The sequence below is a fragment of the Pan troglodytes genome, chromosome 17 (assembly GCF_028858775.2).
Source record: "Pan troglodytes isolate AG18354 chromosome 17, NHGRI_mPanTro3-v2.0_pri, whole genome shotgun sequence".
Taxonomy (NCBI): domain Eukaryota; kingdom Metazoa; phylum Chordata; class Mammalia; order Primates; family Hominidae; genus Pan; species Pan troglodytes.
Genome location: NC_072415.2, coordinates 67004068 through 67027942, shown reverse-complemented (window position 1 = coordinate 67027942; position 23875 = coordinate 67004068). Strand labels below are relative to the sequence as shown.

Genomic DNA, 23875 nt, shown 5'->3' with positions numbered 1-23875 from the left:
ATATCCTATTCTCTCTACACAGAAACAACAATTTGATGACATGATTCTGAAATACTGAAATATAACCACACCCAAACTAATATATTTGATATAATTACAGCACAGTTTGTTTTGGTTTACCATGTCATATTATATTTTTAAAGTTTTTTTTTATTCTAAAGCCTCAGAGTTTTTTAGTTGAACAACATGCATTGCATTGTGCATCTACTATATACCAGGCACTAGACAACAGGAAGCTTTAAGAACAGGTTCTTTAAGGAACTTAAAACTTTTCAATAGTAAAGTTATTTTAATAATTTGATATAGAGAAGTCTTCAGCTACACTTTCTTTCTCTATACATCATTGCTTTTTTTTTTTTTTTTGGTAGCCCTTCACCAAAGTATGAGAAGAAAGTAAATGCCTACATCTACCAAAGTGGATGACGCCTCCAAGTGACATAGTACAGTCTGTCCGTGGTTTTCTCACCCTTGGATTCAATCAACTGCTGATGGAAAATATTTGGAGGCAAAATGGATGGCTGCATCTGCATTTAATGTGTATAGACTTTTTTTTGGTCATTATTCCCTAACCAATACAGTATAACTATTTATATAACATTTACATAGTATTAGATGTTACAAGTAATCTAGAGGTGATTTAAAGTATATGAGAGGATGTGCTTTTGTTATATGTAAATGCCTCACCATTTTATATCAGGGACTTGAGCATCCATGGATTTTGGTATCCCAGGGTGGCCTAGAGCCAATTCCCTGTGGATACTCCACCAAGGGATGACTGTACAAACTTCACGAGGAAAGCTAGTTAACACGAGCCTAAGAGAATCTTGCAAAGAGCGAGCAGTTATTACAAAGAATGCATTCAAAAAGGATTAGAAATCAGTGAGATATGATATCAAGTCTGCCAAACCAAAGGCAAATACTGCTAGAGGGAAGATTTTCATTGCTGACTTAACCAAACACATGCCTGGATTGCTAAGGAGTCAGGGACCCTAATTCACCTGCTTAGCAAGAGCACAGCCTATCAGACAAAATTTAAGCACTTCTTCATAGGGAGTTAGATACTTTAAAAAAAAAAATTAAGTAAAATTCCAGTCAGGTATATTCCTAAATTGCTGGCAGTTCCCAAGTAAAAGCACAGTCAGCAGCACAGCAGGACCTTAACTACTGAATTGCATCAAAGTTTCTGATCTCCATAATCAGTGGAGACTCAGCTACCACCACAGGCAAGAACAGCCTGCAGAAAGGAAATCTTCACATGGCCTAAGGCAGTGCTGCTTCAACTTTTCCACCCAAGCGCTCCCTATTGAGCAGGGTGAACTCCTGGCCCTAGCACCTACAAAAGCCTAGATGTTTCCAGTTTCATCTGTAAAATTCCCTACAATTAATGGAATTAATTGTAATGCAATATATTTCCAATTTTATTTTAATATAATAATCGCCAACATTTACTGAATGCGAACTACTTGGCTGGTGCTGGCTAAGAATTTTACCTAAGTTACCATTTTGACTTCTGACACAGACTCTCTCCTTTGACCAAAACCTTCATCAGGCTCCTCTGAGTTCCCTGCTTGACTAGGCCTGAACTTGGGCTTCCCTCTCTGTCCTTCTTGAATCCAGTTTGAACAAGAATCCTAAGTCAGTTAGAAGGAAATCTCCCTGGGCATCTGACCATACCTCCAATATCTTAATCCCCTGGCCTGCCTTCAGCAAGAATCCTGTCTAGTCAGCTTAGCCAGAAACCCCGTATCCTTGATATTTCTTTGTAGTACAGTTGACTCTTGAAGAATGCAGGGGTAAGGGGTGCCAACTCCCTCAGAGTTAAAAGTCAACATGTAACTTTTGACTTTCCCCAAATTTGACTACTACTTATAGAGTACTAGAAGACTAGAAGCCTTAACCAATAAGTTGACACAAACCAGTCATTTGACACATATTTTGTATATGTGTTATATACTGTATTCTTACAATTAAGCTAGAGAAAATATTAAAATCATAAGGAAGAGAAAATCTATTTACTCTTCATCAAGTGGAAATGGGTCATCATAAAGGCCTTCATCCTCCTCAACTTCACGTTGAATAGGCAGAGGAGGAGGATGAAGAAGAGGGGTTGGTCTTGCTGTCTCAGGGGTGGCAGAGGGAGAAGAGGTGAAGGAGGTGTAAGAGGGGGCAGGAGAGGCAAGGCACACTTGACGTAACTTTTATTGAAAAAAATCCACGTATAGGTGAACCCGCACAGTCCAAACCCTTGTTCAAGGGTCAACTGCAATTTTCCATGCACTGACCCCACCCTGCTCCTTGGTTATAAATCCCCAATTGTCTCTGTAGGAGCTGGAGTCTCTCCCTCACTGCGAGACCCCGTTGTAGCGGTCACTATGCCCACGACCATGTCTGCCTTTGATAAAGTCTGCTTTACCATGTTTGTTAACAAGTATGTAGACAGATTTCTCTTTAACACTTCTAACAATAATAGATATTATTTCTGTTATGATTTTACAAATCAGGAAGCTTCAGCTTACAGAAGTTAATAAACTATTCCAAGGATACAAAGTTAATTATATTAATCTTATATCAATATAATTATATAAATAATCATTAACATAGACATGGAGTTCAACCCCACACAAATTTTTAGTTATCCTTATCCTCTATATTATACTATAATGTTTTAAATCACTTTTAAATTAGTTGACTCTTCCTCCTCAATTATTTCAAGTAGGGGTTAGCAAACCCTTTCTGTTAAGGGCCAGATAATATTTTAGGCTTGGGGACCACAAAACAGTTTTTGCCAGTGACAACTACTCAATTCTGACATTGTAGTAGACAATATATAAACGAATGTGTGTGCCTGTGTTCGAATAAAACTTTATTTACTAAAACAAGTGGCAGGCTAGCTTCAGGCCATAGTTTGTCACCCCTGGATATAAGGACAATTCATATTTCAGGCCAACATGCCATACTTATCCTGTGGTTTTGCATAATCTGTTTGGGAATAACAGATCTAAAAAAAAAAAAACAGATTAAAAAAAAGGCAGAAGTCAATACCAAAAGGTAAAGGAAAAGGATTTAATTTTTCTTTTATCTTTTACCAACCAATCTCACAATGACAACAGGGGACATATATGACCCTTCAGTCTCTCAGTCATGGGTTCTCTGACCCCACTGGGCCTCTTCTCAGCCTCAGGATCCTTTCTTGCCTTTCAGTGTGATTCCCCCAATCTAAGTGATCATGTCTTATTTTTCCATCCAACTGGGACCATACCCCTACAGCCAAGTGAATTTTCTAGTTATCCCTTTATATGTATTTTTATGTGATATCGCTGTGTCTTTGTTCATACTAAAAAAAATTGTCCCACACCCTCTGTTAACTGATTCCAACAGATTCTTTAAGAAATGCTTAATTGCATTCTTAGTTTAAAATGATCCTTTGATTCACCTATAATACATCATTTCTAAACATGCTACCCATACTATGAATCTTGTTTCAAATGTTGGCTCATTTTTTTCCAAATATTATAATGCTAGTAAAATAAAAGAATTAAGAGAATAGCTTAAGAGTTCAGTGTCGCTGGATATAACTGGTAACTGACAAAAGTAATGATTGGCGTTAGAGATTTAGCCTTGTTTTCATGTTCTGAATGATGAGAGGAAGGTGCAGCCTTCCCTTTCATACAGAAGTGGAAAGTAAAGGTTATTCAATAATTTGGGTTGGTAACTTTGGGTATCAAAATCAAGAAGATGGGCTGGGCGCAGTGGCTCACACCTGTAATCCCAGCACTTTGGGAGGCCGAGGTGGGCGGATCACGAGGTCAGGAGATCGAGACCATCCTGGCTAACAAGGTGAAACCCCGTCTCTACTAAAAATACAAAAAATTAGCTGGGCGAGGTGGCGGGCACCTGTAGTCCCAGCTTCTCAAAAGGCTGAGGCAGGAGAATGGCGTGAACCCCGGGGGGCGGAGCCTGCAGTGAGCTGAGATCGCGCCACTGCACTCCAACCTGGGCGACAGCGAGACTCCGTCTCAAAAAAAAAAAAAAAAAAAGAAGATGAGGTAGGAAAAAATTATGGGGACACTAAAATGTCTAAATAGGCTGGATGCAGTGGCTCATGCTTGTAGTCCCAGCACTTTGGGAGGCTGAGGTGGGCGGATCACTTGAGGTCACAAGTTTGAGATCAGCCTGGCCAACATGATGAGATCACAAGTTTGAGATCAGCCTGGCCAACATGATGAGACCCCATCTCTACTAAAAATACAAAAAAATTAGCCAGGTGTGGTGGTGTGCGCCTGTAATCCCAACTACTCGGGAGGCTGAAGTGAGAATCACTTGAACTGAGAATTGCTTGAACCCTCAAGGAAGAGGTTGCAGTGAGCCAAGATCACGCCACTGTACTCTAGCCTGGGCAACAGACAGACGCTCCATCCCAAAAACAAACAAAACAAAAATAAGATGCCTAAACATACTAAAATGATATACATAAAATGGCATATGAATGACATTACATATTCTTGTTAAGAAAGAATGTCTTTTTGATAAGTGTTTCTCAAGTATTTTAATTGAAAAAGATAAGATATTCAAAAAAAAATTTTTTTTTGCATGTTACCAAGATCTTCACTGAGACCACTTAGTAGGAAGAAAAATACAGAAATATACCCTGAAGTACAACTTTGTCCTTTCTCATTAATTCTTCCTAATAGCTGTTGTTCTCTCACTCATCTTGGGGTCGCCTCACAGTGCTCACACTGCCTCACTCTTCCTCTGCTGATGGCAGCTGTGTCTTATGTGGTAACAAAGAGTCCTCTCTGTGATCTCCTCACTTCATTTTTAACGAAGCCTGACAAGGTCGCCTTGTTCTTTTTTTTTTCTTTCTTTACCTGGTAGATGCTTGTGGTTTATTTCTCTCAAATTTACTAGCAGTAATATACTCCAGTTTTAAAAACTGTCTTAACAAAAGAGAATCTGAAAATGCTATCTGAAGAACCTGTCTCTCTTATGAAAGGATCTTATAAATAACATGCAATTTAACTTTTAAACAAGTATTCAGAGTGTTTTCATTGTTCTCAGTGAGGGCCCACAGTAGAAGAATATGGTGGGGAGTTAATGTCTTAAAAAAAATCACAAACAAAATTTGACAGTTAAACAAGTATGGCAAATAGTGCACATTTGATGCACGCCCAGAAAATGCACAATGCACATTCACACATTAGAGACTTTGAGAAGGTCTGAACAAAGAAAGCTGTTTAACATTCCAACAGTATCCCCTAAACTTGTCTGACCCCTGAAATTTTTACCCCCAACACCTCAACACCTGTTACCATCTCTTAGAACTACTTCATGGAAAGAAGCCAGACTTTTAGATAATTAATTAATAGTTCATTAAATTTAACAGACAGTTTAACATTTTAGCTATATCCTTATGAATTTCTTCCTATCCTTCTGGAAATTCCTAATACGACACTATGGAATATATCCACATTAATAAATGCTACAAAGAAATATAAGAAGCTATGACTTGGAACTATTTACCAATGCAACATTATAAATTTACCGTGATCATGGTGGAGCCTAACCCCGATTTTGTGAAGTAACAGTGCGACTCTGGGATAAAGTGATTTAAGGCTATGTTTCAATTCCTTTACATCTAAAGTGGGGTTAGATTTGCCCTCTCTTCCCAACTGGTATATATTGAGAATCAGGTGATCAAGATCAGGAACTAAATCAATAATTTTTCACAAACAGTAAAGTGTTATAAAAGCATAAAGTGTTACAAAAGTATAAAAAGTAGTATTTCAAGTACAGCATGTATTTCCTTTTCACAGAACTATAATAAATGCTGTTGTGATTTCTTCTTTTTTGAACTCTGACTAGATCACTGTCTTATAATTGTGAAATACCTCATTTTGCTTAGAGAAAATTAATTTTTGTTCAATCATTATATCATAATAACATATCATCAAACTTTTCAGAAAACACATGGCAAAAATAAGATCAGAAAACTCGGTTTAAAACAAGAAAAGATGTATTGCAAAATAGTTTGTTAGCAGTGCCACCTTACTCTGGGCTCTCTTATGAACTCTTCTGTGGCAACCCTTCAGTCCCAGTGAATGAAGACAGTAGGGCTCTATATTCTGTGCGTCCTTCATTAAACTATTGATCCCTTTAGCATTATCCATAATGTTCCAGCAGCTCAGCACGTCAACTGGTGAAGTGCTAGTCTCTCTCTCCTTTCAATAACTTCCACGCTTTATGGAGAGGAAGTCACAATGATTTATTTACCTGACATTTTCCCGTCCGGATGTCGTACAGGGCCACTGAACCATGGCGAGCTCCAACTGCTATTCGGTGATTCCGCTCATAATAGCTGACCATGTAGAACCTGAGTTGAACATTTTAACAACAAAAACAAAAACAAGAAGCCAGGTGAGATGACCTGCACTTGGAAGTGGACGGCAACATTTCAAAGGTTAAAGCTAGCTCTGATATATATTTTGAAATAAATATATCCATAATAAATATATTATGATTTTTCAAAAATGTTTCATTTTAGTAATTCTTGAAAATTAGCTGAAAGAAAAATGATGTAGAATATCACTTTGGCCTCTTAATAATTATTTTCAACAGAAACAACTTACAATCACAAGCACCCTTGAATTTTTGAAACAAGAAATAAGGGCCAAATAAAAAAAATTAAATATGAAAATCCAGTTTTGCTACGGTGACTACTATGCAAATAGTTCTATTTGAGCAGAAATGGAAAAGATGAAAAGACTTACGTATTCCATGTAATTATGTTCTCCTGGTTCATTATAGTATGAAAGAGTAAAATATACTTTCCGGCAGAACAATCATAAAAAGACTACATAAAATTTATGCCTAAGTTCATATCAGTAGTTTAGAATAAAATTAGAAAACTATCCACCAGAAAAAGTTATCCTGTCAAGTTCCCTTGATTTCCCATGTTTACCAGCTTATCTAATGATAGCCGTGGCTTTTAGCAGTGTGAATAAGCATATTTGGTACTTATATTGCATTGCATAAAAATAGGATTTAGCAAGGATGGTTTGAAGATTGTAAGAGATTGATTTATTGTTTATTTTTATTTTCCCAGATTAATTTTCATGATGAGGTTAAGTATTTGAATTCCTTGTCTGTGCATTGCCATACTGATTTCACGTCTACATGGCTGAGGCCTGAAGGTAAGAATAAAAATTATGAGAAGTATAAATAAGGTATAATTTTATATCTGCGAATAGTTTCAAATATATCTTCCCATTATCTAGTCCTATTGTCTCAGTGTGAGTTGCCCAGATGAACAAGTGGCCTACCCTAGATATTTAGGAGGATTTTGCACCAATTCTATTACACGTTCTTTGTCTTTTCCCCTTGGGTTCCATAATACCAAACTAACTGTTCTGTTAATATTTATATTTTATAAGGGGGGAGGAAGAGGCAAAACATGACAGAAAAAAAAATCTCATTTCTCTAATGCTTTCCTGAGGTAGATATACCAGGGCATGGGACAGCATTTCTGATATTCTAGTAATAGAGGCTGAGAGAGACAAGATATTTGAATGTGGGAGCATTCTGAAACCAGGGATATTCTGACAAAGCCATTTGGCATTAGCAGACACTATGACATTCATATATATTTCATAAATCTGGAAAACAAACCATTAAATTTTTAAACTTTTGTTACTTATTACCAAGTAATACACTGAACAATATTTTTGTCCCAACCCTAAGCCCCACTGAATAACCAACCTCCTCCCCTTTAGTGGAAGGTTAATGCTCTTTTTTTTTTTTTAACTTTTAGTAACAGGAAGGAAACCACTTTAGTGTGTCCTGCTGGGTGGATTTTCTGTGCTCATGAATGGCACTGTCCTCTTTGTACATTGGTTTGAGAGAAGGAAGGATATAGAAAGCTCCTAAAACATATGAAGCTTCCCTGGCTACTAAGTGGTTAGGAAAAAGCTAGTTTCTCAAAGTTTTTCTTGTCCAAAGAATATTACTCTACCTTAAGAGAAAGAGTGGGAATCAGCATTCAAAACCTACCATTCTCACATTTGAAAATGAAAATGATTTAGAAGAGTTTAAAAAACATTTACTGTTTTGTTACTCGATAATTACAGTGGTCTAAGTATTGGGCATCACTGTGTCTATAACTGTGCTTACATCTACATCTATATCTATACACATATACTCATCAATAATGTATGTCTTATTATGGTACATAGAATATAATATCTAACAAATGTTTTAGCAAATATTTATTCTGTGCAGGTTAATAGGCACAGGAAAATATAATTTGCAGTGGTATTTTGTTTTACCTATTATTTGCACAAATTTAACAACTATATTGCCAACATCCTTTTGCAAAACTGAAAATAATTACCCCCAAAATAACCCTCTTCAAAACAATACATTGGTAAGATATACTTGTGTTGACAAAATCTTACTTAGTGAAACTAGAATCTGAAGAGGTTTTGTTACATTGCCCATTTCCTATGCTCTGGATATCAAACTCATCCTTCTGTATCATCTACAAACACCATTATTTATGGTAGAAAGAAAGATCAAATCTATTCCTGGAATCAAATCGTTACTCTTCCTGAAAGGACCATATCTATTACAGGTCTGCATTTTTCATTCTTTGGAATTTACTACTGGACTAATACTTGTAAACAATAACTTAAAGAATTCTGGACAGTGAAGGTCGTAAGGCATGTTTTAATCTTAGGATTTCTTGTTAAACTTTTTATTCCTTTAGCAGTGGCTCTCTAAACAAAAGAAATCCGTGGTATGTACGCAGTCACTTCCCAAGTATTCACTATGGGAACCAGCTGCAGTGAACCAATCCCTGCTGAGGCTTCCAGAGCCCACCATCCTCCTGGTCTGCTCTTTCCTGGAGCCAGTCCTCCATGTAGGGTCTGTCAAGACGAAGGATGGTAAGTCCTCTATGTAAGGTCTGTCAAGACGAAGGAGCAAGATGCATTGCTTGCTCCCTGCCCTGAAGGGATCAATGGATTGAAGAGAAGGGTCCGTTATAGTTTTTAAAGCTGCACTTTTCTAATCTTGACCAGATCCTGCATGACCGATTTTTCCTAAGGGATGAAAATTCCTGTAAAATTTGGGGGTTTCAGAGTAAGTGTCATTGTGTGTTGAGCCTTCTGGAAATGGTGTCTTGGTCTCCAGTTCACTGTGTTGATAACATGTCACTTAGGCAGTTGCCCATGACCTGGCAAGAACCATTTTTATATTCATGTTTGAACAACAGTTCTCCTCTGCTAGGCAGATCACAAGGAAACTGTGAAGCCAGAGAACACATCATCATTCAAGTCAGTGAAAGAAGAATCAAGTGGAAATGGGTAATGATGTAAATTATATTTCTTGCTGGAGCTGAGGTGGTCATCATCCAGTAAGTTGAAAGTCACTGATCTCCATGCTTTCATCATTGTCCGCATGCAGTCAGAGTAACTTTTCAACAATAAATCACCTCCCTTCTGTTCACAACCCTGTTCACGCTGCTCTAGTCACAGTGATCTCCTTGCACTTTCTTGAATATGCCAAAGGGGTTCCCATTTGGGGGTTTTGACAGTTGCTGCTCCCTCTGCTTGAAAATCTCATCAGCCTGTTAACTGCCATTGCTCGTGTCCTCACTTCATTTACATCTCTGTTGCAAAGTTATCTTGACAAAGGAGGCTTTTATGGGCCACCTTGTTTAACACAACAGCCTTTTACCCATTATTTTTAACGCAATATCCTACTTTTTCTTTATTATGTCCATCACCATTGAGATATTAAACAATGATTTTTATTTATTGCTTTTTATTCTCCATCTGGGACTTTGTGTTTTGCATGAATACATAAATATGGTCCAAGCAAGTAGGATGCAACAGAAAGTGAAGTTTGAAACATTACACTTACCCATTATCCAGTGTATAATCTATGCTAAACATGGATTTTTATGACCAATGAATATTTTATAGGGCCTGAAGTAATAATTGAGATGAACAACAAAGGAAACAAAAACTGTCCAAAAATGGCAGAAATCAAGAAATGGGCTCTCCCATGACCCTTCTAGAAATGTATTTTCAGTGGAAACAAACAATTGTAGATTTACAAGAAGTTATCTGTAAAGACTCCTGGAGTCTGGGTACCTTAGCATGAGACTGACAGTTACATAATAAAAAATATGTAGTTATATATTAGGGAATTAGAAAAGATTGCATGAGCTGAAATTCAAAAAGGTAAATACAAATAGTCTAAATAGTAATATACACAATAAAATATATTTTCAATATAAATGTTGTCCTGGAAAAAAAATGACTCTAAGAATTTGCCAAAGATTTATATTAGCACACACAAAGTTCAATAAAAATGGTATCATTTTGATGCCATTATTGAAATAGGGCAAAACATAATTAAAAGATAATCATTTATCAATCATTATTAACTATTACTAGAACACGTTATTGTGGAGGAGTGATACAATCCAGTTCTTCCAAGATGTATTTGTGACTTCAACTATTGAGGAGCAACCCACAGTGGGGTGTACAAAACCCCGGAGAGGGATGGTTTGAGTTTGAAACACAAATATGAACTGAGTCTACTCTGGCACAGCAAATCACTTTGAAGCACACCATGTTGCTTGGGAGTTTGCCAAACACTCAGTACCTGAGTTTCTAAATAACTTTGGCACTCCCTATTTATACTTTCCCTTGGACTGATGAACTTTTAATCTTTATCAAAAATGGCCTGCAAATAAGAGAAAATGTGTGAAACTTAAAAGTTAATTTGAAAAAAGAAATAGAAAACATGCAACTCTCAGCAGATTAGGACTTGGGAGAAAGATGGAAACCTGTCAAATCACTTTAACTATGACTTCAGCAATTTGCAATGATCTCAGGATGTTAAGTTACTGCTGTATATCACTTCCTTGGACATTAGAATGCAACAAGACACACTCTTCAATTAATCCAAGATTAACCTCCAGCTTCACATGAAACCATCTTAAATCTAAGCGTACACAAAAGAGCATATAGGGAATACAACTATCTTTTTTTCCCCAAAATAATACCACAACGACTACTATGTGCAGCTAACATTTACTGAGTATTATGTATCAGGCACTGTCCTAAGTATCTGTATATGTATTTTCAAAAGTAACCGAGGTATTATGAGCAATTCTTATTGAGTTGTTTTTAGGAATTCTTAACATTGATTTAAAATGTTTCACACCCACTAACAGTAACTACTCTTAACTATTTACTGGATCTGGATCTTAAGAGAGCTTTTTCTACCCTTTTTTTTTTTCCCATTCAGACTGCATCCTCTCCCTCTTACTCTCGCAGAGGAAGAGAAGAACCATCAGTAATGGCAAAGCGCAGTTGAAGGGAAGCAACATGCTCAGGGGAGGATGCTGCGCCTCCTCTTTGTGATTTCTGCTGCTCTACACATTCAGAGCAATTTCTCTAGTAACGAACTATAGAAATGATCCTTGAAAGTATCGTCTATTTTCTAACCTTTAATACAAAAGTGATGTACATACTACACATACTTTTCTGCAACTTCGCTTTCTTCATGGGATGGTCCTCTCATGTCAGCACACATGGATCTCATGTCATTCTTGCTCACATCTGCATTGTAGTTCTGTGTATGTGCATTATATTATTTAACCATTCTTTTTCTGATGGGAACTTAGGTTATACTGTACACAGATCCTTGTATACCTAGGTATTTTTGTAGGATAGTCACCAAAGCTGCATCAAAGCATATGTACATTTTAAATTTTAGTAGACAATGCAAAATTGCCTTCACTTTTCACGAAAAGAGTGTTCCTACTTGGTATTACCAAACGTCATACTTTTTTGCCAATAAGAGGAAAAAAAGTATCACGTTTTTGTTTTAATTTACACAAAGTGACTTTTTAGATTGATCCACTTGGTTACAGTCTGCAGGATATGCATGTAGGTTACATTCTTAATGTAAAGAAAAATTATTTAAAATCGAATCAACTGCATGTTGCATCCCTTTACTCATCATGCATACTGGATGGGAAAGGAAATACCTATGAGGTATTCCCAATAAACCACAGGAAAGATTTGATTACACAACACAGGCAAGCTGGTTCTGCAGGAAAGAACAACAGGACTTCTACAGTGGAGCAATGTACATGTCACTTTGACCTCAAGAAGGTACCAGTGACAACCAACTACCTCAACCTCCTTGGCTAGGCAGGACAAGATGCCAAAGAGCTCTTTCAGGGCCACAAACTTGAGGAGCTCAGCCTAAAAGATTCAAGGGTAGGTTCTCAGAGAATTGGTCAACAGCCCTCACGGATGCCACAGCCACAATCAAGGGGGACAGTTTTGTTCAGGAAGAGGCACTTTCTAGAACATGTTTGCATACACCCTCCAGAATTTCAGACTGCCATGCTGCTAATATGTTTGAAAGGTTCATAGACATCAAGGTGGCTTTGGTGAAGGCATCAGCTCAGGGCGAGCTGTGTTAGTTTTGGGGGCTATGAACGGTGGAGGGTGGGGCAATGTTTTCCAGAAATGCATCATTCCTGTGGAGAGCACTAGTTCAAAAAACCAAATGAAATATCTCTTATTCTGGGATGGTGACAGACACTGGGGAATTCCATTTGAGAGTCACTACTTCCCAATCAAGGTTTTGCACACTGTAAATAGTCAATAAGTATTTCCTGCTGAGTAGTTCATTTCCCTCTGAAAAACTTGCCACAAGCACACTGTAGCTGGCATGTTACAAGCAAGATCAAAAATGTTTCCTGGGCTATCCAGGCATCAGCAATCCTGCAAGGAAAAATAGCATGCACATCTAGGGTTTGAGGTACAATGGCTGAGAAACAGGTTCCTTATTGCCTGGATCTATACTTACTAATTGTGTAACCATGAGTAAGTTCATTAACTTGTCTATGTCTCAGTGTCCTGATATGGAACAGGGGAACAATAATGGTACTTATTAAGGTATTGTGTGGTTGAAATGAGTTAATGCAACAGAAGTACCTAAAACAGTGCCTGACACATAGTAAACACTGGTAGATGCATGCAAACCTTGTCAGCTATCATCATCATCATCATCATCATCATCATCCATCTGCATCTCTGAATATATACTACAGAGAGATTAAATAAGATGTAGTTAATTTGCTATTTTCCTAGGGCAAATAAGTGTCAACTAATAACATGCTAATACATAAGGAAAATGAATGCTCAGAATATTTTAAATTTATATATTTTCAAATACTTACAATTTACAAGTATAAACCTGATAATAATTGCAAATTATTTTATAGCTTCCATCTAAATTTGCTAATATAATAGGGATTTGGTCTGAAACACTTTTCTGTAGCATTTCAAACAGGCTGAAAATTAAATATTCCTCCTGTTATACAGTGAAATGGAATACTGCTGGAAGGTCAAGTTTTTTGTTTTAATATGAAGAACTTTAGCATTAAAAGACAGCCACCTGTCTGGAAGATTTTAGGATAGACAAACTGGACTAGAATGATTTTAGAGGGAGTTCTACTTGTGAATATAGAAGTAACATCTATAATTATTTATCATGAAATGTATTCTATAAAATGAGACCTAACTTAAGAATTTTACTGGAATTTAGGACTGAAGCTACTTTACATCCCATTATTGTAATCACCATATGGGATAAAAACAAACCACAGATTTGGAGGAGTTTCTTAAAATATGAGCTCATGCACTGTTCTAAAGTAGACAGTGTTCATTTCCTTACTAGATTTTAAGTGCCCATTTAGGTGAACAGAGCTGATTCAGCTTTTCACTTGAAAAGCAAAATCAATCAGTCTGTCTACATAATAACGAAGTTTAAGAAAAGGTAAGCTATCTCTGAAAATACAGACTTTTAACTGTTCTGTCTAGATTCGTTTTTTCATTCAGTTCAAAAGTTTAAATACTTATTTTACCTTGAATTTTTTAAATCTTATCTGTGTTATAGCTATAATGTTTCCCCAATGACACTTTTTACTATTTCTTTCATTTGCATTATTCTAATATATATCCAATTTTAAAGAAACACACACTCATTGAAAAGAGAAACACAGATGATTTATCATAGAAAAACAGTTAAGAAGTGAACGTAACTCTTTACCAATAATTCCCTCCCATCACCCCCAGTATTCACCAGTCATAGCTTGGGGTGTGTCTTTCCAGATCTTTTTCTCTTCATATATATACCTGTATAGGTATGAATATTGATCTTCACATACAGTTTTCTTTTTTAAAAATGATTTTATTTTACATGCTCTTCTGCAATATTGCTAGTTTCTTTTAAAATTTCTCTTTTGCTAACATCTTTCCATGTCAGTAGAAATGGCTTACCTCAATCTTTTTAATGGCTGTATGGTATGCCACAGTTCTCTACATTTAATAGAGGCAACTGTTAGTAAGAAATAATTTCATTTAGAGGACACAAGTGAATGAATGTTTTAATATAAAGCATATTATTCTATGTAAATACCAACATAACTTCTGACAAAGGTCAACTAAAAGTTAATCAGTTAAATCCAGCAAAAACAGTATTAAACACTTTAAATTTTAATGTCAATGATTTTAGAGGGATTTCTACTTGTGAATATAGAAGTAACATCTTAAGTAAATTAGAGAAAATTATATCCCAAGTCCTTTAAAGTTAGTACCCTCCATGCCACTACTAATGTCTTTAATATCTACTGGAAAGCCAAAGTAGTTGAGTCATTACATGCATTGTTCAGTTCTATGCACATAGTGCTTGAGAATTTCTTCATTCTTTGCCATGAAATATGCAATGTAAAAGAATACACACTGTAATTTTGGCAAAGTAATCATTGATTCATTAGTCAGCGATTCACAATAGTGTTTAATTAGTATTTCGTTCAATGAGAGTCATTCTTATATATAAAAATAAGCATATATTTTGGAGTCAGAAGGATATATCTGCCTGACAAACATCTACTCATCTTTGAAAACTCTGCTAAAAATACTACCAGTTCTCCTTTCCTCTCTGCACAACTGCCAGCTCCCTCCTTTGTGTCCCTCTTATCATGGCACTGGGTCTCTTCTGTGTGTCCTGGACACCCTTTTCTCATAGTGTTTGTGACAGCTCACTGATTGACCTCTCTGTCTCTGCCAAGCCAACTTTAAGGCCCTTTAGGGCAGGGACTGCCTGACAGGCCCAGCATAGCACACAGCACAGACAAATGAAGAATTGAATGAACTGGAAATTTTCAGGGAAGTCACACAAGTGCTTAAAAATTATTTTACTTTGTTAAATTGAACAAGTTCCATTTTTTGATTCCTATTTGTTGAGTGGCTTGTTTTTTTCTAATTTTGGAATTGGGTACTAAGATTAGCCATTTATATGTTAAAAACCAGTCAGTTAAAATATTTTCATTTTTATTTTCAGTTCTAAAGATAAACACCACATAGTGTTATAAATATCATCATTAAATATGACTGAAGTTTCTATTGATTTTTCATCTCTTTAATAAGTATACTGAGTGGATGATATGCTTTTTTAAAAATACGGTTTATTTTTTAGAGACGTTTTAAAATCAAAGCAAAATGAGGAGAGAGTTCCTATATTACTCCTACCTCTGCATACACACAGCCTCCCCCACTATCAATATCCTCCACCAGGGTGACAGCTTTCTGATAAATTTACATATCATTCACATTAGCGTTCACTCTTGGTTTTGTACATTCTATGGATTTTGACAAATGTATAATGGCATACATATACCATTAGAGTATCATATGTATCATATAACATAGTGTCACCACCCTGAAAATCCTTTCTCCCCCGACCTCTGGCAACCACTAATCTTTTTCTGACTATAGTTTTGCCATTTCCAGGATGTCATATAGCTGGGGATCATATAATAGATAGCCTTTCCAGATTGATTTCTTGCATTTAGTAATATGCATTTAGTAATATGCATTTCTCCATGTCTTTTCATGGCTTGACAGCTAATTTTTTAATAGTGCTGAAAAATATTCCACTGTCTGAATGTAAGAGAGGTAATATGCTTTTAAAAAACTATCCCTTTGGTTTCCACTTAAACGTTTTTCTCCATAAAACTTCATCAGATACAAAAATAGCATTAAACAAAATAGGAACTCCTTGTTTTTCTTAAAACATGTGATTTACTTTCCATATTAATTGAGTTCTTTGTTCATTAAATAGTCTTAGTGTAGGATTAGGTTTGAGAGTAATTATTTCAAAGAATTTTTAGGAAGGCATCAAAGAAGCTGCAGCATTCATATAGCCCTGCATTAAGATGTATATATTTTAACATGTTTCAGTATTGTAAGACAATGGTTGGTAATCATATATTTGTAAGTCAGTCACGAGAAAAGTAGCTGCTACGCAAAAATTTTAATATTTTGGAGTTGAATGTTGCCAAGGTTAGCAGGCACAAGAGCCCCTTGTTTCATACAGGAGGAAACTGAAGTCGAGTGATGTGCTCCAGACTGCACAGCTGGGTGTGGCAAAGGCGGGAGCCCTCACCACCTGGAATTCGCTGTCTCACCAGAGGCAGTCCCACAGGGACAGCTGAGAGCAGTGCTTCTCAAGTGTCCACACTGACACCAGGATGTTATTTGCCCTTTTCACTCTCATTTTCTCACAAATGCATAGCTGAGTTTTCCAGATTTTACATGATCTGAGATATCACAGGTGGAAGCGGATAAGATAATTCAGCTGACTTATGTTAAGCCAGACATCAAAGAGGTTGGCAAACATCATTTTTCATAAAAGTATTTTTATGTTAACATATAATGGGTTCTTTTTAAACAAAATAAATAATTTTAAAATTTCTCAGTTTAAATTTCTAATATGGCAAATATTGATAGTTATAACTCACTGTAAACAAATGTTCTTTGGGCTCTTCAATAATTTTTAAGAGTTTAAAGGGGTCCTAAGATTAAAGAGGTTGAAAATTATTCACTTAGAGTCTTAAATCTTTGAAAAAGCAGACTATATACACAGTGTATATATGCATATATGTATATGTGCATGTGTATATACATATAGTGTGCATATAAATATCTTAAGATATAATACAGATATACAGTATATATGTAGCTTAAGATATATACATCACGTGTGTATATATCTTAAGATTTCATATATAAATTCCATATTTTAGGGAATTATATATATTCTGTATCTTTGAGAATTTTGTTTCAAAGACACAAATGCAAGCTAAACACAAATGCTTAGGGTTGCTGAGAAGAAACTGTAAGATAACCTTAGAATTGACAGATGAGATGACATTTAGGATGGGGAGAGGTAACTGTGAACTAGAGAAGGGAAAGCCAAGGTAACAAAGGTGAGGAAGAGGGTGTGAGGAAGAGGTACGGGAGTGTGCGCCCTGGCTCTCTGTTCTAGGAGCAGGCTCTTTAATCCTCAGTGCAGGCACAGGGTCTCTGCATTCATCATTCAACAGTTAAGGTTGCTGGGACTATAATAGGAAATTATCAGAGAAGTTCCCTGTTCTTAAGGGCCTAATGAGTAAAAAAAGGATAAACAAGAGGAGTGCAGATTATAGAATTCTGTGAAGCTAAAAGGGTAATAATGTGAGAGTGATGGCGAGGAGGCTATTATACATAGGGAGGTCAGAGGAGGTTGACCTGAACGATGAGACCAAGCAGGCTTCGTCAATATCTGGAGGAGGTGCCTTCTAGGCAGAGGAAATAGCAACAACAAAAGTTCTGAGGTAGGAATAAGCTTGGCCTTATTAAAGGAAAAGAAAAAAGACTAATGGGCCCTGAGCCTACAGAATTTGAGAATGGCACTTCAAGAATAGCAAGCCTGACACATTTAAGAGGACGTCATCTATAATATGACCTCAAAACAATAGGCAGATTTGCTACCAAGTATTATGTACCATAGTGATTTAACATCAAATGCCCATGGTTCCTTAAGGAGGTCCCCTTCTGGAACCAGTGGCACTGGAATTTGAGGACAGTCAGGAATCCCAAGAAAAGTTAATGGTCCTTTAAAATAAGTAGAAGTTTCAGGATTTCTATTGAGCTACAGGAAACATAGCCTTAGTTTTCCTGAAATCTAGCCTACCTTCTCTCCAGGTACTGGATTGTAGGAAAGGTTATCACTTTGGGATATGGGAGATGCAGAAAATAACGAGTTTTAAGAAAGAAAAAATATGTTTCATGATTCTGTGCAAAAGGATTTCACTACATCAGTGGTTCTCAAACTGTGGTTTGCAGATGCCTTTCCTTTGAGAAGTCTATGAGATCAAAACAATTTTTCATAAAAATACTGAGATATTATTTGACCTTTTCATCGTGTTGACTTTGCACTGATGATGCAAAAGCAATGGTGGGTAAAACTGCTGGCACTTTAACCCGAATCAAGGCAGGGGCACTGACACGTACTAGTTTAGCAGTTGCTATATTCTTCACTGCCACGCTGGCAGTGAGCAAAACAACAGAACAGTTTCACTTCAGAATATCCATGATGAAAAAGTTATTAATCAATTAAATTTCAACCCTTGAGTACACATTGTTCCAATATTCAGTGTGACAAAGTGGAAAGTACACACAAAGCACTTCTGTATACTGAAATCTCATGGTTGTCTTGGAGAAAAACACTCGTCAGATTGACTTGCAAAATGAACTAGCTGCTTTTTTCATCGAACACCATTTACTTGAAAGCATAACTGAGAGAAAAACTACAGTTATTTGAGAGATACTTTCTTGAATATGAACAAAGTTAAGCCTTTCCAGGAAAACAACTGACAAGATTTATTGCCAACGATAAATTCAAGCTTTTAAGTAAAAATAAGAATTTTGGAAGCCTGTATCTGGCTTCTCAAAACTAACTTTTTTGAGGAGATCAGCAGTAATATTAGCAAATGTGCTATTTTAATATTGTTAAATGCAAAGTGACCATATATGGAGAGACAACATAACTCAGTGGACCAACATTCTCCGAAGACCAGTGCATAATGTTACAAAATCACAGGCAGGTGAAAGACCCATTCAAAGTGCAAGATACACTGGTGGATTTAATATAACAGTAAAGTTCATGTGACTGCAGATTCCATACTGCAACTAACCTTTAAAAAACAATCACATGTTGAGTTTTGGTGTAGTGCCCAAGAAGATACAAAATTACCTGAAAAGGCTATTAAAACATTCCTCACTTTTCAACTACACGTCTGCGCAAGCAGATTTTAAAATTCTGACCATATATTCCAACCAAAACAATATACTGCAACAGATGAAAGACATGCATAGATATTAAATTCCACCTGTCTTCTAGACAGTAAAGAGATCTGACAAATGTAAAGCAAGGCTACTTTTCTCAATATTTGTTCATTTTGGAAAGTATTTTTCATAAAATATTTCTACATCAATGCAAAATGAGTTTATTTTAAATAAATCAATATTTTTAAAATGCTCAGTTTTAATTTTTAAAAGATGAAAATATAGATACAACCTTCATAAACAAAAACTCAGGTCTTCAATTTTGATGAGATCCTGAGACCAAAAAGTTTGAGAACCACTACTTTAAAGACTGAAAAGCATTTCGTAATCAAAGATTGCTTGTAACCAAAGGGAAAGAGAGAGAGAGAGAGAGAGAGAAAGACTTTAGAAAACCAGTGGGGGCAAAAATCAGATTCCAGTAGATGAAGAGAGTGGGAGAGGTGACAAACTGGATGAAGTGTAAACTCCTTGTCCTGGAGAAGGATGGACTGGACAGTAGGTGGAGAAGATGCAGAGAGAAGGAAGGGTTTTTACAAGAGAACAAAATACACTTCCAGGCTGAGAAAGAGATGCCATAGAGAGAAAATGAGATGAAGGATGGAGAGGAAGAGGCCTGGGCTTGGAACTCAGCAATGGTCAGCTCATCCTCTGATGAGATGGCTGAACTCCATGTGTGCCCCTGACACGTGTAAGCCTGTGTAACAGTGCACACCCCACTCTGAAGAGCACAGAGCAGGGATGAGATCTGTTCAGGAAAGCTGGGCTTCACTTTGGTCTGATTGTCAGCACAAAAAAAGCTCATCAGCTTGCCTGTTTTTAAAATGAAGGACAGGAGGCAGTAAGTCATAACAGAAGGTCTTTTATAGAATCAAAATTTTACAACTTGTAATTCTATAAAAATAATGCAGTAAGGTCACTGCTTAAGCGAAATAACTGATGTCATTTATTAGGATGAAATTAAGGACTAAACACATGAAGCGCCATAGCTAGTGTCATTATTCAAGCACAGTTACTGAACTGAGTGGCTACATTGAGGGCGTATATTTTTTTAAACTAAAAATTGGGACAGAGCCCAACAAAGGATCTTTTTTTTTTTTGAATCTGTGAATTTATTTGACAAGTCTTTGAAAACCATAAAATTAAATCATTCTTGGTTATACATCAAATAAACTGCCTTAACTTAAAACAATAAAAGTGAGTGAAATAAGGACCTATCTGGGAATGCTGGGACATGTGGTCTTTGGCTAGTTGGAGTCCTCTACTAGTTGCTATAAAAGAAATGAAGGGGAAAGCCCCTTTCCTCAAGCTACTTATAATGTGCAGTTTTAAGCTACTTATAATGTGCAGTCGTGCATATAATGTACAACTGTGCAGTTTTAAGTGACCAAAAATCACGTCTAGAGGCATATCTAATTTTTGCTCTGAAGAAATCCTAAAATCTCTTATGACTTACAATTTCATTAAAAAACAACCCTAATCCTTTATTTGTCATGCATTACGCCACTACCAGACCTCAAGATCATAATACAATCACCGTAAACTTACAAAGTACATTATATTTGTAGAAGTATTTTATCTTCATTTCTAACAGAGCCTTGATAGTAGCTTCCAAGAGCTTAAACCTCTCTATTCTGACATTAGTAAAGAATACTTTTGCCAAATAAAAAACAAGCATTCCTTTTGGAACATGTGCGTATCACACATACAGGTTCTAGAGTGCTTTTCTCTGGACTCAGTAGCATCTGTGCAGAACACACCGCAAGTACTGCTCTACGCCTTCACGTTTCATGATGCTGCAGCACACTAAGTAGTGTAACACCAGTCAGCATTGATCCAGTGACCAAAGGAAGACACATAATCCAACTGAGTCAAGCATGGCACACTCCGTGTTGATTGGTCTTCTGCGTGAGGGACTTCACAAGGGGATCTGAGTTCAGTAACATGGCAACTTGCAAAGAAATTTTAACAAGGAATTCTGAAGAAATTTCAGTGATGTTTATCCTCCCAAGCCTTGAAAGGAGTCAGTTCTACTTTCTTGGCGTCTAGGGTATTTTTAACTGAGGATGCTGTATTATTTATAGTCCAGGCAATTAAATGTAAATTACTCAGAACCCTCTAACAATAATTATCTAGAGTGCTAGATGATGCCTTTTTGAAGATCACCGAGGAGACGTATGAAGGCAAAGCCAAGGCCCAGCTGGGAAAGAACCTATAGAGACTCATTTCTTAAATGTTACCTTATTGTGCTTCCTATTCTGCTCATTTATAAACATAAAACTAATTCAGTGCTGCAGCAGTCTTGTGGCTAATACGTTTGTGCTTTAAAATGGATGCAGTTTGATTCCTATAAAATAATACAGCCATATTTGTTACAGTGATAAAACATCTGACAGGAGAACTATTTTGTATAACTGTGTTTTGAAGGATGTGTGCGCTACATTTTTTCAAGGGCACTGAAATCTAAGTAATTTTCTTGTATTATTAGTAGATGACACTATATTATTAATATCCCAGAAAGTGAAATGTGAATTATTAGGAAATATTTAAAGCTATGACTATAACATTAATACAGCTAGTTAATAGTGTGTGATTTTTATAACTTTTACTGGATTTATTATAGAAAAATATCTATAGCTATGTAAACAACTCCAGGAAGAGCTAAAGTATTTCAGTTAATACAAAAAATGTCTTTTTTATTTTAGAAAATAATCATAGCTGATAATATTCTTACAATGATTTTTACTTTCATGGCTTTTGAAATAAAACCATGTATTTCATATATACACATACATATATGTACTTAGGTACATATACACATACATAATACATACACACACACATAACATAAAGGACTTAGGGAAGCTTCTAGAATACAGTAAAAAGACAAAAAAGACAAAGCTGAAGGTATGATTATGAGGGAAGGAATATAGGAGACAAAAGCCATAACTTCCTAGACATAAGCAGGGACTTTGGCTTTGAACTGCTTAATGCCCAAGGCAAATTTTAAAATTAACACCGGTTATACGGGAAAAACAAACAAACAAACACAAACAAAAAAAACCCCCACATTCTAAGTTCCTTAGGAAAACAAAAATGGGCTGTCATCTAGATTTAAAAGAAATGTCTTGATTGAGTCTTCGTAGAAGGGACACTAAACAATGTACTGAGTGACATCAACACGACAGCCCTGCGATAACGGGGCCACCATGTTCTTATGCACTCCCTTGAAAGGTGACTCCATGCAAATGGCAGGTCTAATGCTGAAGAGGAACATGGGCAAGGAAACCCCGGAGGAGAACAGACAGCCTAGGCCAAACATGCAGCTCTTGGATAGTTTCACCCAATCTAGGGATGTAAACTAGAATACTCTGAGGAATAAATGGACCACATGTATTCTAAACTAGCTTCTTAGTGCTCTGTGTTTCTCAGCGGAGTTTTAGATAAAACCTGATTAATGAAAGTTTGCACTTAAAGTCATCAGCAGGCATTCTGTGGCACTAAGATCAAGTCTTTAAAAGCTCATGGTGTATCTCTGGAATGCATGGGCTGAAGGAATATCCTCAGGCATTTCCTTAGAAATTCTGAGTTTATTCAATATATAAATGAATAAACATCCAAGGACTTAAGGTTTTACATAACACAACATGGCCACAGAGAACAATGACTCAGGTTTTGTTTTTCTTGATTTTGGATTACTAGAGTACTTGGTTTTCAAAGTTTAGTGTTCATAAGAATCACCAGGGGAGGCTATGAAATTGCCAGGCTTCAGGAAAGTCAGCTGTAGTGGCTCTCATGTGGATCCTAGAAATCAGGTCATTCTCTTGAAGGTAGTCTGGGAACAGTATTCTGAGATCATTCTTCTCCCCAGTGCCTGACAGGGAGTAAGTACTCTGCATGTTTCTAAATTTCACCTTCCTATCTGTGTCCTCAGTTCTCTCAGCTAATAGGCACTGAATGTACCTTATTTAATATTCAGTTGTGTGAGCTCCTTCCTAGCATGTTCTTGACGGTCACGGAATCTCTAAAACTACCTGGTTTATAAACTACACACACATTTTATGTCTTCTCTATGAGAACCTGCAATTTCATGCTGACCTCAGTCTTACAGACAGCTACAGACTATTCTAGGACAGTCACACTGTTCATAGGATAGATTTTTATAGAGTTGGACATGAATTGCATAATAGAAGAGTTGAACAGTGAGACTGTTCAGAAAAGTCAGCTCTTCTTTGCACATTAGCCCCTAAAAAGTTTAGACACAAATGTATGGCTCACCTCTGGCAAATACAGAGGACTTCTATTCTCATGTTGGCCTTGTCTTGCTTTCCTACTCTTATTCTTCCTTTGCCTCAATTTCTTCACTATTTTTACATTTGATGGTCACTTTCAAAGCTGCTTAAACTCCTTTATGGAACAGGGTAAGTGGATGTTTTAAGTATGTGTGTATGTATGTGTACATGCATACACAGATGGATAAATACATACAGGTTAAAAGCTAGATATAAAAAATAATGATGAATAAGAAGGTTTGGGTTTTATCTTGGAGTTAGAACTTTATTAGTCACTTAACTAATGAATATCACTATAAATATCACTATCTAATTCTCCAAAAATGT

At 36.4% G+C, this 23875-nt stretch overlaps 1 protein-coding gene and 1 pseudogene across 5 annotated transcripts in view; both read right to left on the bottom strand.

Annotated features, from left to right (window-relative positions):
* Positions 1-23875, bottom strand: part of WDR7 (WD repeat domain 7) — a 377397-nt gene that overhangs the window by 60882 nt on the left and 292640 nt on the right. For all 5 annotated transcript variants that reach the window (XM_009434062.5, XM_009434059.5, XM_523934.7 and 2 more), the window contains one exon: positions 6271-6370. In XM_009434062.5, the coding sequence (XP_009432337.3) occupies positions 6271-6370 (100 nt within the window). The remainder of the gene's footprint in view (positions 1-6270; positions 6371-23875) is intronic.
* Positions 11308-11507, bottom strand: LOC112206322 (small nucleolar RNA U3; annotated as a pseudogene).